Source organism: Gorilla gorilla, chromosome 17 (genome assembly GCF_029281585.2).
Source record: "Gorilla gorilla gorilla isolate KB3781 chromosome 17, NHGRI_mGorGor1-v2.1_pri, whole genome shotgun sequence".
Lineage (NCBI taxonomy): Eukaryota > Metazoa > Chordata > Mammalia > Primates > Hominidae > Gorilla > Gorilla gorilla.
In genome coordinates, this window is record NC_073241.2 from 71,975,830 (window position 1) to 71,989,647 (window position 13,818).

Genomic DNA, 13,818 nt, shown 5'->3' on the forward strand with positions numbered 1-13,818 from the left:
TCTGACCTCTCCCCTCCTCCCCAGGCTGCTCCTCACCAGGCCAAGCTAGGTCCCAATTCTTCCTCAGCCTCCACTCTTCCACCCTATAATCTTTTTGCCACCTCCCCCCGACACCCAGTCAGGCTTATAGTTTCATTCCGCGACTAGCCCTCCCCCACCTGCCCAGCAATTTTCTCTTAAAAAAGTGGCTGAAGCTAAAGGCATAGTCAAGGTTAATACTCCTTTTTCTTTATCCAACCTCTCCCAAATCAGTTAGCGTTTAGGCTCTTTCATCAAATATGAAAAACCCAGCCCAGTTCATGGCTCGTTCGGCAGCAACCCTGAGACGCTTTACAGCCCTAGACCCTAAAAGGTCAAAAGGCCGTCTTATTCTCAATATACATTTTATTACCCAATCCACTCCTGACATTAAATAAAACTCCAAAAATTAAATTCCGGCCCTCAAACCCCACAACAGGACTTAATTAACCTCACCTTCAAGGTGTACAATAATAGAGTAGAGTCAGCCAAGTAGCGACGTATTTCTGAGTTGCAATTCCTTGCCTCCACTGTGAGACAAACCCCAGCTACATCTCCAGCATGCAAGAACTCCAAATGCTCGAACTGCAGCTGCCAGGGGTTCCTCCAGAACCTCCTCCCCCAGGAGCTTGCTACAAGTGCCCGAAATCTGGCCACTGGGCCAAGGAATGCCCACAGCCCGGGGTTCCTCCTAAGCTGCGTCCCATCTGTGCTGGACCCCACCGAAAATCAGACTGTTCAACTCACCTGGCAGCCACTCCCAGAGCCCGTGGAACTCTGGCCCAAGGCTCTCTGACTGACTCCTTCCCAGATCTTCTCGGCTTAGCAGCTGAAGACTGACACTGCTTGATTGCCTCGGAAGCCTCCAAGACCATTATAGATGCTCTGGGTAACTCTCACTGTGGAAAGTAAGTCCATCCGCTTCTTAATCAATATGGAGCATACCCACCCCACATTACCTTATTTTTAAAGGCCTGTTTCCCTTGCTTCCATAACTGTTGTGGGTATTGACCGCCAGGCTTCTAAACCTCTTAAAACTCCCCAACTCTGGTGCCAACTTAGACAATACTCTTTTAAGCACTCCTTTTTAGTTATCCCCACCTGCCCAATTCCCTTATTAGGCCAAGACATTTTAACTAAATTATCTGCTTCCCTGACTGTTCCTGGACTACAGCCACACCTCATTGCTGCCCTTTTCCCCAGTTCAAAGCCTCCTTTGCATCCTCGTCTCATATCCCCCCACCTTAACCCACAAGTATAACATACCTCTACTCCCTCCTTGGCGACCGATCATGCACCCCTTACAATCTCATTAAAACCTAATCACCCTTACCCCCCTCAATGCCAATATCCCATCCCACAGCACGCTTTAAAAAGATTAAAGCCTGTTATCACTCACCTGCTACAGCATGGCCTTTTAAAGCCTATAAACTCCCCTTACAATTCCCCCATTTCACCTGTCCTAAAACCAGCCAAGGCCTACAGGTTAGTTCAGAATCTGCGCCTTATCAACCAAATTGTTTTGCCTATCCACCCCATGGTGCCAAACTCATATACTCTCCTATCCTCAGTACCTCCCTCTACAACCCATTATTCTGTTCTGGATCTCAAACATGCTTTCTTTACTATTCCTTTGCACCCTTCATCCCAGCCTCTCTTCTCTTTCACTTAGACTGACGCTGACATCCATTAGGCTCAGCAAATTACCTGAGCTGTACTGCTGCAAGGCTTCACAGACAGCCCCCATTACTTCAGTCAAGCCGAAATTTTATCCTCATCTGTTACCTATCTCGGCATAATTCTCATAAAAACACACGTGCTCTCCCTGCTGATTGTATCTGATTAATCTCCCAAACCTCAATCCCTTACAAAAAAACAACTCCTTTCCTTCCTAGGCATGATTAGTGTGGTCAGAATTCTTACACAAGAGCCAGGACCGCACCCTGTAGCCTTTCTGTCCAAATAACTTGACCTTACTGTTTTAGCCTAGCCCTCATGTCTGCGTGCAGCGGCTGCTGCTGCTTTAATACTTTTAGAGGCCCTAAAAAATCACAAACTATGCTCAACTCACTCTCTACATTTCTCACAACTTCCAAAATCTATTTTCTTCCTCATACCTGACGCATATACTTTCTGCTCCCCGGCTCCTTCAGCTGTAGGCACTCTTTGTTAAGTCCCACAATTACCATTGTTCCTGGCCCGGACTTCAATCCAGCCTCCCACATTATTTCTGATACCACACCTGACCCCCATAACTGTATCTCTCTGATCCACCTGACATTCACCCAATTTCCCCATATTTCCTTCTTTCCTGTTTCTCACCCTGATCACACTTGATTTATTGATGGCAGTTCCACCAGGCCTAATCGCCACACACCAGCAAAGGCAGGCTATGCTATAGTAAAAGTCACTAGCCCGCCTCTTAGAACCTCTCATTTTCTTTCCATCGTGGAAATCTGTCCTCAAGGAAATAACTTCTCAGTGTTCCATCTGCTACTGTACTACTCCTCAGGGGTTATTCAGGCCCCCTGCCTTCCCTACACATCAAGCTCGAGAATTTGCCCCCACCCAGGACTGGCAAATTAGCTTTACTCAACATGCCTCGAGTCAGATAACTAAAATACCTCTTAGTATAGGTAGACACTTTCACTGGATAGGTACAGGCCTTTCCTACAGGGTCTGAGAAGACCACTGCAGTCATTTCTTCCCTTCTGTCAGACATAATTCCTCAGTTTAGCCTTCCCACCTCTATACAGTCTGATAACAGACCAGCCTTTATTAGTCAAATCAGCCATGCAGTTTTTCAGGCTTTTGGTATTCAGTGCAACCTTTATAGCCCTTACAGTCCTCCGTCTTCAGGAAAAGTAGAACGGACTAAAGGTCTTTTAAAAACACACCTCACCAAGCTCAGCCACCAACTCAAAAAGGACTGGACAATACTTTTACCACTTTCCCTTCTCAGAAGTCAGACCTGTCCTCAGAATGCTACAGGGTACAGCCCATTTGAGCTCCTGTATAGACGCTCCTTTTTATTAGGCCCCAGTCTCATGCCAGACACCAGACCAACTTGGACTGTGCCCCAAAAACTTGTCATCCCTACTATCTTCTGTCTAGTCATACTCCTATTCACCGTTCTCAACTACTCATACATGCCCTGCTCTTATTTACACTGCCAGTTTACACTGTTTCTCCAAGCCATCACAGCTGATACCTCCTGCTGCTATCCCCAAACTGCCACTCTTAAAGTAAATAAATAATCCTTGCTGGCAAGGCTATGCTGAACCTCCTTAGGCACTCTCTAATTAGATGTCCTAGGTCCTCCCAATTCTTAGTCCTTTAATAGCTGTTTTTCTCCTCTTATTCCATTTAGTTTTTCAATTCATACAAAACTGCATCCAGGCCATCACCAAGAATTCTAAATGACAAATATTTCTTCTAACAACCCCACAATATCACCCATTACCACAAAATCTTCCTTCAGCTTAATCTCTCCCTCTTTTGGTTCCCACTCCGCCCCTAATCCCGCTCAAAGCAGCCCTGAGAAACATCGCCCATTATCTCTCCATATCACCCCCAAAAATTTTCTCTGTCCCAACACTTTACCACTATTTCATTTTATTTTTCTTATTAATATAAGAAGACAGGAATGTCAGGCCTCTGAACCCAAGCTAAGCCATCATATCCCCTGTGACTTGCACGTACACATCCAGATGGCCAGTTCCTGCCTTAACTGATGACATTCCACCACAAAAGAAGTGAAAATGGCCTGTTCCTGCCTTAACTGATGACATTGTCTTGTGAAATTCCTTTTCCTGGCTCATCCTGGCTCAAAAAGCTCCCCCATTGAGCACCTTGTGACCCCCACTCCTGCCTGCCAGAGAACAACCCCCCTTTTTCCTTTACCTACCCAAATCCTATAAAACAGCCCCACCCCTATCTCCCTTGCTGACTCTCTTTTCGGACTCAGCCTGCCTGCACCCAGGTGAAATAAACAGCTTTATTGCTCACACAAAGCCTGTTTGGTGGTCTCTTCACATGGACGCGCATGAAAAGTATGCCCCTCATCCCTCTTCTTCCCTAATTAATGATTAAAAACTGTCCTTAACCCATGAAGATAGGCTTGATGGATTCCATCTCATGCTTAGCTTTATGGTTTTCTTCTTCATGCTTGCCTATTAAACATTCAGAACTGTGCTCTCTGGTAGTGTATTTTCTGAGCTTGAATTTAATAAACCAATTCACACCAATGGGAAAAAAATAGTGAATGGGCAATTTCATTTTACATGATGAGCCATTGTAAAACCAACAAGAGAAAAGTCTCTGGTAGCATTTCATGTAAGGGAAGAGAGGAGATTTTGGCAATATAGGGAGCTCATAGTGTCTCTGGAGCCATCAAGCCTCATACCCTACAAATGGTCCTGATGCAGGTGAAGCAGCCCTAAGAAGGACTCCTCAATGAGGGGAGCAAAGCATCCTTTAATGAGCATATGAACCACCAAATTCATAGTAGCTTCTCTCTTCCCACTACAGAGACAATATCCTTTTGCCACAGCCCAGTGCCTTCACTGTGATAATTTTGCTACAGCTTAACTGGGGCAGAGCACTGTAAATACACAGATATTTTATTTCAGCTCTCCAATGACCCCAAACCAGTTCCTATTATTAATAATTCCTGTAAGGTTTATCTCTGGAGCATTCGAGAAGAAGCACCATGACTTTCTATAATTAAGAAAAGACCAGGCTGCAGATTTCTGCTCTGAATTATTTCCTGAGCTTCTTCATTATTTACTGAGATTCCTGCAATGCAAACAACCAGTGTTATCAGGCAAAGGCAGATCCCCTGAGCCTTTTATCATTCTGGCTGCAATTTTGCATATTTCCTTTATAACCAGACAGCATACCAAATGAAGCTAGACTCTTTAAAGGGAAATGAGGCAATTGGAATGTCAATTTTATTTAGTAATATATTGTAAAAACTAAACAGCATATCCAGCTGATTGACAAAATCCATCCAACTGTTAAAGGCAAAACAAAACTATGTCAAGAGGTACAGTTATGCAGAGCTTGCTTTTACCTACAGGCAGATATTTAAAGAGAGAGAGACACATAGAGAGATAATATTGAAGCAGAATGCTACATATGGAATTGTCCAACTAATAAACTTCAGAGAGCATGAGGAACTCAAAAGCAAAGATATCATGTCATATTTTCTCTCTTCTTCTTCAAAGAACCTTTTAGCTTCTTCCACAGGCTGTCTTTTCTCTTCAGTTTCTTTTCCATCAAGGATGGCATGGACTCCTTCTTGCGAATTTCCCTCACTAAGCCATGAAAAGCATCATCAATACAGAATCTGAGGGCTGCAGAGGTCTCAAAAAAACCACAATTATATTCTTGGGCAAGACTCAAGCCTTCTTCTGTAGAAACCTAAGGAAAAAACAAATAATATTAAAAAGACAGAAAGAGAAAGACTCTTCAATTAAAAATACGTTGTCTACTAGAGCTGTGTGTCAGGCCTCTGAGCCCAAGCCAAGCCATCGTATCGCCTGTGACTTGCAGGTAAAGGCCCAGATGGCCTGAAGTAACTGAAGAATCACAAAAGAAGTGAAAATGCCCTGCCCCGCCTTAACTGATTACATTCCACCACAAAAGAAGTGTAAATGGCAGGTCCTTGCCTTAACTGATGACATTCCACCAGAAAAGTGAAAATGGCCGGTCCTTGCCTTAAGTGATGACATTACCTTGTGAAAGTACTTTTCCTGGCTCATCCTGGCTCAAAAAGCTCCCCCACTGAGCACCTTGTGACCCCCACTCCGCACCTTGTGACCCCCACTCCTGTCTGCCAGAGAAAAAACCCCCTTTGACTGTAATTTTCCTTTACCTACCCAAATCTTATAAAATGGCCCCACCTATCTCCCTTTGCTGACTCTCTTTTTGGACTCAGCCCGCCTGCACCCAGGTGATTAAAAGCTTTATTGCTCACACAAAGCCTGTTTGGTGGTCTCTTCACATGGACGCACATGAAACTGTGGACCTCAGTTACATTTAAAAATATATAGCAATGTGAGAATTTGTTTTAAGAGAGAATCCTAGAATTTTAGAATTTGAAGGACAAATGAAAAATTAGAATCCTTGAAAGGACGACTGATTAAAAAATTGAACTAGAAATCAGCTCTCCACAATTCAAAAAAGCAATATAGCAAAGTGGTCAAAGAATAGCTTTATATTAAATCTGCTTTGTTTCAAATACCAGTTCAACTGCATTTTAGCTTTGCAAACTTGGATAATTTTTTTGACTTTTTTTTCCCCGAATTTCCTCAACATAAGATATTAATACCTACCTCGAAACCTCTTTGTTAGGGTTAAGTGAGATCATCTAGAAGAGGCGCATGCTGGGCACATGTTTAAAGCTCTATAAATGTTAGTTGTTATTATAGTCCAGAGCTTTCACTGAAGAATAAGTTGAAGAGATGGAGTTGTCATAAAATTAAAAAATAATAATCTATCAAAAGAAAATGAAAACCAAACACCACCATTATGGGTAAATAAGTCTCTCTCTAGCCAAGTATTCCAGAGCAGGTTTGACACTCCATAAGTCTTTGGTGGCAGTTACCCATGCTGTGGTTCATGCTATTGTAATGGATCTCTAGAAATCATAAACTGACTGAGGCCAGGGACCATGTCTGTCTCACTTATCATTCCTTTAGTATCTACTACAGCTCCTGGTGCCTACATCACCATTAGAAGTATTAGAAGAGTTTAAAGAATGATCAACAAAATTACCCAGAGTTGAATAAGTATTAACTAAAATATAAAGATAAATTATACACATATATTAGCACAGTGGATTCTATGTTCCTATAGCTGGTACTAACATTCCTACTCAAAATTTAGTGATCCCATAAAGCCCTACCAGATTATCAGTCCAGAATCCTGAGTTACCAGGACTCTGAATAATAAATAGACCTCCCAGCTCACTCATGTTGGATATGTGGCATAACTAAGAAAAAAAACCTTCATTATTTTAAGCGGTTGACATTTTGCAATTGTTTGTAATCAGGGCAGAAACCAACTTTTTAAACTGTTACAACACATCATATGGTTAATAAGTGGCTGAGCCGGGGTGTAAAAATCTATCAAGTCTATCTGATCCCAAAGACAGCAAAGACAGGTTCTTCACTTTAGTCTGACTAGATCTCACTGATCTCACTAGTAGCTGTTAAACAGAGATGAGTAACTTGTCATATTTTAACCCTATGAGATAAAACATGTCTGGATTCTCTCTCTTTTTTTATTTTATTTTTTTCATTCCTACTGGTAAACATGCCAATTTTTTTTTTTTTTTTTTTTTTTTTTTTTTTTTTTTTGAGACGGAGTCTCGTTCTGTCGCCCAGGCTGGAGTGCAGTGGCGCGATCTCGGCTCACTGCAAGCTCCACCTCCCGGGTTCACGCCATTCTCCTGCCTCAGCCTCCCGCGTAGCTGGGACTACAGGCGCCCGCCACCATGCCCGGCTAATTTTTTGTATTTTTTAGTAGAGACGGGGTTTTACTGTGTTAGCCAGGATGGTCTCAATCTCCTGACCTCGTGATCCGCCCGCCTCGGCCTCCCAAAGTGGCCAATTTTTTTTGAGCTCATTTCTATCTTAAAATAACTTAAGAAATGCAGCGAAAACAATCAACTAAAGCTAATAACATTCTGACTTGCCAGCAATTGAGCAAAGTTATGTTTATTAAGTAACTTCCCTGATTTTCAAGTTATCACAAGTGGTAATCTTACCAAATGGTATGACACTGTATAACGTGGGTTACCATTTATTTTTCAGTCACCTGTAAGAATTTTCCCCACCCAGAAGCTAATGACTCATATTTTACATTTTGTATAGCAATACAACAGTTCTGGAACTATTTTCTATATTTATTGGCTTTCATTAGGTTACACTTATATTAATACAGCCTAAAGGCCCTTGTGGCTTGCAAAATATTTTTTGTTTTGTTTTGCTTTGTTTTGTTGCTACACTGCTTTTTAGCAGCTAAGGAGTAGATTTTTGGCAGCTCTGCTCCAGGCTGTCAGGTGGGTTCTGGTGTATTCCTCTTATCCTCTTATTTTGGGACTCAGGCTAAGAGAGCCCCTCTTACCTGGGAAATGATATTCCCATAATATAGAGCAGATGCACAGGAGGCAGGAATTATTTTATCTATATCCCAAATGACACATGGAGAAACCTAAAGTCAATGAGGCAGGACATATGCTCAACTCACATTGAAGCATGGCAAGAGTGGAGAGAAAACACAGAATTTTAAAAGAATAATTCAACTGACCATAGTCAATATAAATGCATTACAGTCTCCAATTTTAAAAGACAAAGACTGTTCAACCAGATTTTACAAAAATCACTTGCAGTTGCTGTACCTTATATGTAAAGATATAGAAAGTGAAATTTGAATGGACATTTATACATGAAGAAAGCTGCTATAGTTTAAATATCAAAGTAGACAGTAAGTAAAAATAGAGCATTATTTGAGTAAAAGGGGAATATTTTATAATAATAAAGGAAGACATTATACTAATTAATTCTTATGTACTAAAAATATAGTCTCAGTTTAAATTTTAAAAGTGGACAAAATAAAATCCAAAAGTTTAGTGAGATATTTTAATGTGTCTCTCTCAGCAATTGAAAGAACTGGTAACAATCCTATTGACACTAGTACACAAGAGACAGAAAGAGGGAATCCTCTCTAAATCATTATATGAAGCCAGTATAACCCTAATACCAAATCCAGGAAAGGACATAACAAAAACAGAATTTAAAACAAAAATAACATGATAATCTCAATAAATGCAGAAAAAGCATTTGACAAAATCCAGCATCCCTTTGTGATTAAAACCCTCAGAAAAATCGGCATAGAAGGGACCTGCCTTACTGTAATAAAAGCTATCCATTACAAACTCACAGCTGATGTAGCACTGAATGGGGAAAAGTTGAAAGCATTTCCCCTGAGAACATGAACATGACAAGGATGCCCACTCTTATCCCTTCTATTCAACATAGTACTGGAAGTCCTAGGCAGAACAATCAGACAAGAGAAAGAAATAAAGGACATTCAAACTGGTGAAGAGGAAGTAAAACTGATGCAGTTTCCTGATGATATAATTGTATACCTAGAAAACCCTAAAGACTCTCCCAAAAATCTCCTAGATAAATGAATTCAGCAAATTTCAGGATACAAATTTTATATACACGAATCAGTAGCTCTACTATATACCAACAGCGACCAAGCTGAGAATCAAATCAATAAGATAACCTGTTTTACAATAGCTGCTAAATAAATAAATAAAATACTTAAGAATATACCAAACCAAGGAGGTGAAAGACCTCTACAAGGAAAACTACAGAACACTGTTCAAAGAAATCATAGATGACACAAACAAATGAAAACACATCCCATGCTCGTGGATGGGTAGAATCAATACTGTGAAAATGACCATGCTGCCAAAAGCAATCTATAAATGCAATTTCCATCAAAACACCACCGTCATTCTTCACAGAACTAGAAAAAACAATCCTAAAATTCATATGGAAGCAAAAAGGAGAGCACATAGCCAAAGAAAGACTAAGCATAAAGAAGAAATCTGGAGGCATCACATTACATTGAAACTATACTATAAGGCTGTAGTCACCAAAACAGCATGGTACTGGTATATAGGCATATAGATAAATTGAATAGAATAGAGAACCCAGAAATAAAGCCAAATACTAACAGCCAAGAGATCTTTGACAAAGCAAACAAAAACATAAAGTGGGGAAAGGACACCCTACTCAACAAATGGTGTTAGGATAACTGGCAAGCCACATGTAGAAGAATGAAACTGCATCCTCATGTCTCACCTTATACAAAAATCAACTCAAGATGGATAAAGGACTTAAATCTAAGATCTGAAAACATAAAAATTATAAAAGATGACACTGGAAAAATCCTTCTAGACATTGGCTTAGGCAAAGACTTCATAAGCAAGAACCCAAAAGCAAATGCAACAAAAACAAAGATAAATACTTGGGACTTAATTAAACTAAAAAGTTTCTGCACAACAAAATAAACAATCAGCAGAGTAAATGAACAACCCACAGAGTGGGAGAAAATCTTTGCAATCCCATAGAGTGGAAGAAAACCCGCAGAGTGGAAGAAAATCTCCAGAGTCTATGCATTTGACAAAAGACTAATATCCACAATCTACAAGAGACTGAAAGAAATCCGCAAGAAAAAAACAAACAATCCCATCAAAAAGTGGGCTAAGGACCTGAATAGACAATTCTCAAAAGAAGATACCCAAATGACCAACAAAAATATGAAAAAATACTCAACATCAGTAATGATCAGGGAAATGCAAATCAAAACCACATGCAATACCACCTTACTCCTGCACGAATGGTCATTAACAAAAAAACAAACAATAATAGATGTTAGCATGGATGTGGTTGAAAGGGAACACTTTTACACTGCTGGTGGGAATTTAAACTAGTACAAACACTATGTAAAACAGTGTGGAGATTCTGTAAAGAACTAAAAGTAGAGCTACCAGTTAATCCAGCAATGTCACTACTGGGTATCTATCCAGAGGAAAATAAGTCATTATACGAAAAAGATACTTGCACATGCATATTTATAGCAGCACAATTCACAAATGCAAAAACATGAAACCAGTGCAGAAAACAAGTGGGAGCTAAGATATGATAATGTAAAGGCATAAGAAAGATACAGTGGACTTTGGGGACTCAGGGGAAAGGGAGGTAGGTGGATAAAAGGCTACACATTGGGTCCAGTGTACACTACTTGGGTGATGAATGCACCAAAATCTCAGAAATCAACACAAGAAAACTTATTCATGCAACCAAATACCTACTGTTCCCTCAAAACCTATTGAAATAAAAATAAGTAAAGAAATAAAGAAAAAATTAATAGGCAAATATTCAGTAAGGATATAGGGGACTTGAACAAAACAAACTCAATTGATCCAATTGACATATACAACATGTCATAGCTAACAAATGAAAAAGTCAGATTCTCTTCAAGTTAACTTGGAACATTTATAAAAATTGACTTTATCCTAAAGTGAATCTCAAAACATTGCAAAGAATAAAAATTACAACATAGTCCAAAATAAATGAAATTGATCTAGAAATTTAAAAAACTCTACTAAATTCTCAAATAGTTGAGAAAAAGTATGTATCTAAATAGTCAATAGGTCAAAGAAGAAATTATAAAAGCATTTTCAAAACATTTGAAACGAAATGCTAATAAAAATGCACTGTATCAAAACTTATAGGACTATCTCTAGCTTTATTCATAATGATGCTTATAGCATTACAAGCATGTTTTTAAAAAGCATAAACACTCAAATTTAATGATCAAAATATTAACCACAAAAAGTAACCAGAAAGCTCAGCAAATTAATTTAAAGAAAGCAAAAACAAGGAAATGATAAACAGATAAATAAGTAAAATAGAAAACAATTATGCAATAGAGAAGACGAAATCAAACATGAATTCTTTTTATAAAGATGTCAAAATTTATAAAGCCCAGGAAAGACAGATTAAGGGTGATGAAGAAAAATAAGTCATAAATAAACAATATTAAGAATGAAATAGTGTATATCACTTCAGATACTACAAACATAAAAAAGATAACATGTGAACATGATGTTTGTCCCAATATATCAGGAATATTAGGTGAAGGAATAATTTCTACCAAAATATAATTTTCAAAAGCTTACACACAAAAATAGAAATTCTATATTGTCCTATACATTAGACAAAAAATTAAATTTGTGATTAAAACCTTTCCCATAATTAAGTCTCTATGACCAGAAGCCTTCTTTGATGAATATGTGTAGATGTATGCAACAAAGACATGCAAATTGTTTACAGTAACATTATTCACAGTAGCAAAAACGAGCAAACAAAAACACTGAAAGCAACACAAACCTTATTACCAGGAGACTTGATAACTAATTTGCTATATATTAATACAATGTGATGCTGTTCAATGTAAATAAATGACATACTATTATATACAACTTAGATAAATCTTACAAACATAACAATGCTGAGTGAAAGAAACCAGACCTAAGGAACATTGTTAGTAAATTTTTAATTTTAGTATAGTTTTCTATTTACAGAATATGGCAACATATAATTCCCATTTACCCCACATCCAGTTCTCTCTATTTTTACATTAACACGTTACACAATTACATTTTTCGAGAGTTTAAAAACAGAAAAACTATTGTTTAGTGTTAGGAGTCAGTATAGTGTTTCCTTGGAAGGAGATACAAGAAAGTTTTCTGGGCGCCTTTAATAATCTTCCATTATTAACCAATATGGTGATTTTTGGTGAGTTCATGTTGTTGTAATTCATGAAGCTCTATACTTATAATTTGTCTGCTTTATATGAAACTGCAATTAAACACTCAATTAAATAAACGCATTGTGAAACATGCAGCACTCCCTTTGAATTTGGAGCATAATTTTGTCCTCCAGTATAGTAATATTTCCGTAGCTAAATATTGCAACATTCACAGCAAATAGGATATGTAAGATCTCTAAATCAACTCAGATCACATCAAATCATGCTTTGTCACAAAAAGTGAGTTGAGTCTGGTTAGGTTATGCTAACAAATACATTAAGAAAAACTTTTACTTATCATATTAGTTTGGATATTTATCTAAATCTAACCAATCAGATGACAAATTGTAGACTTGTATTAGTTTTTGGTTCGAAGGTTCAATATCATAAAGATAATAAATCATTTCAAATTAGCGTATAATTTCACTGAAAATATATTCAAACCCTGAAAACTTTTGAATCATAGGATGTCATACAGGGATACTAAAATTCATAGAGAAGAATAAAGGCACAAATAGAGAAGAAATATTTGAATTCTAATAAGAAGGAGGTAGGAAGAAGAATAGTAACAATAATGTTGGTCTCACTTGATTAAGGCCATCTGTAAACCTATAATTGTTCAGGCAGTGGGACATTAGTTAAGGCTTAGACAAATAATCTTACTACAATGCAATAGAGAACCTGGAAAAAGATCAACATATCTATGGAAGCTTTTTATATTATTGGGATATCATTTCCAAATCAGTGGAGAAATGAAGGTGCTGTCAGTGGTGCCCTGACATTGAGTAATCATTTTGGATTATTTTTGACCAAGATGTATAGGAGTTATTTCCACCAACATAGAAAGGTAATTTTTCTTTAAGAAGAGTAGAAGTAGAGAAGGATTGAAGTTAAGTCTTTAGCTAAATCCATAAATTCTTTAAGCGTTTGAAAAAATATGTTTAGTTGTATATCTATAGTACATATATAGATATATATATGCATATTTTATACAAACACATACATATTTATAAAATATTTCCTAATGGTTAAAATATAAGCATCACAAATCAATCATTGGGGACATCAAAATTCAGTTAAAAGTCCAATGTGATAATCAAGCTCGACCAGAAATAAAATTAGTAAACAAATCCCATGCAAATATTCTTGTTCGAATGATATACAGCAAAACAGCACCTTTAATAAATGATATAAGTGAATATTTTATTTTTTGTAGCAGCCCGAAGTATACTTAAATTGTGCCTACTCATTACTTTGATAAGTAATGTAGGAATCATCGACCATCTAATTCAAAGCATAAAATGTAGTTGCACATGATCTTAGATTTATTATCAAAATATTAATTCTGTGCTATTTAATGGAATAATAACATTAATTTTCACATTTGCTATAATATCTAAA

At 38.0% G+C, this 13,818-nt stretch overlaps 1 protein-coding gene across 1 annotated transcript in view; it reads right to left on the reverse strand.

Moving 5' to 3' along the window:
* Positions 1-4,948: 4,948 nt before the first annotated feature.
* The window catches only part of RIT2 (Ras like without CAAX 2), a 375,407-nt gene continuing 366,537 nt past the window's right edge, over positions 4,949-13,818 (reverse strand). Inside the window, exon 5 of the mRNA XM_019013752.2 lies at positions 4,949-5,442. Within this exon, the coding sequence (XP_018869297.1) occupies positions 5,215-5,442 (228 nt within the window). The 3' untranslated portion in view covers positions 4,949-5,214. The remainder of the gene's footprint in view (positions 5,443-13,818) is intronic.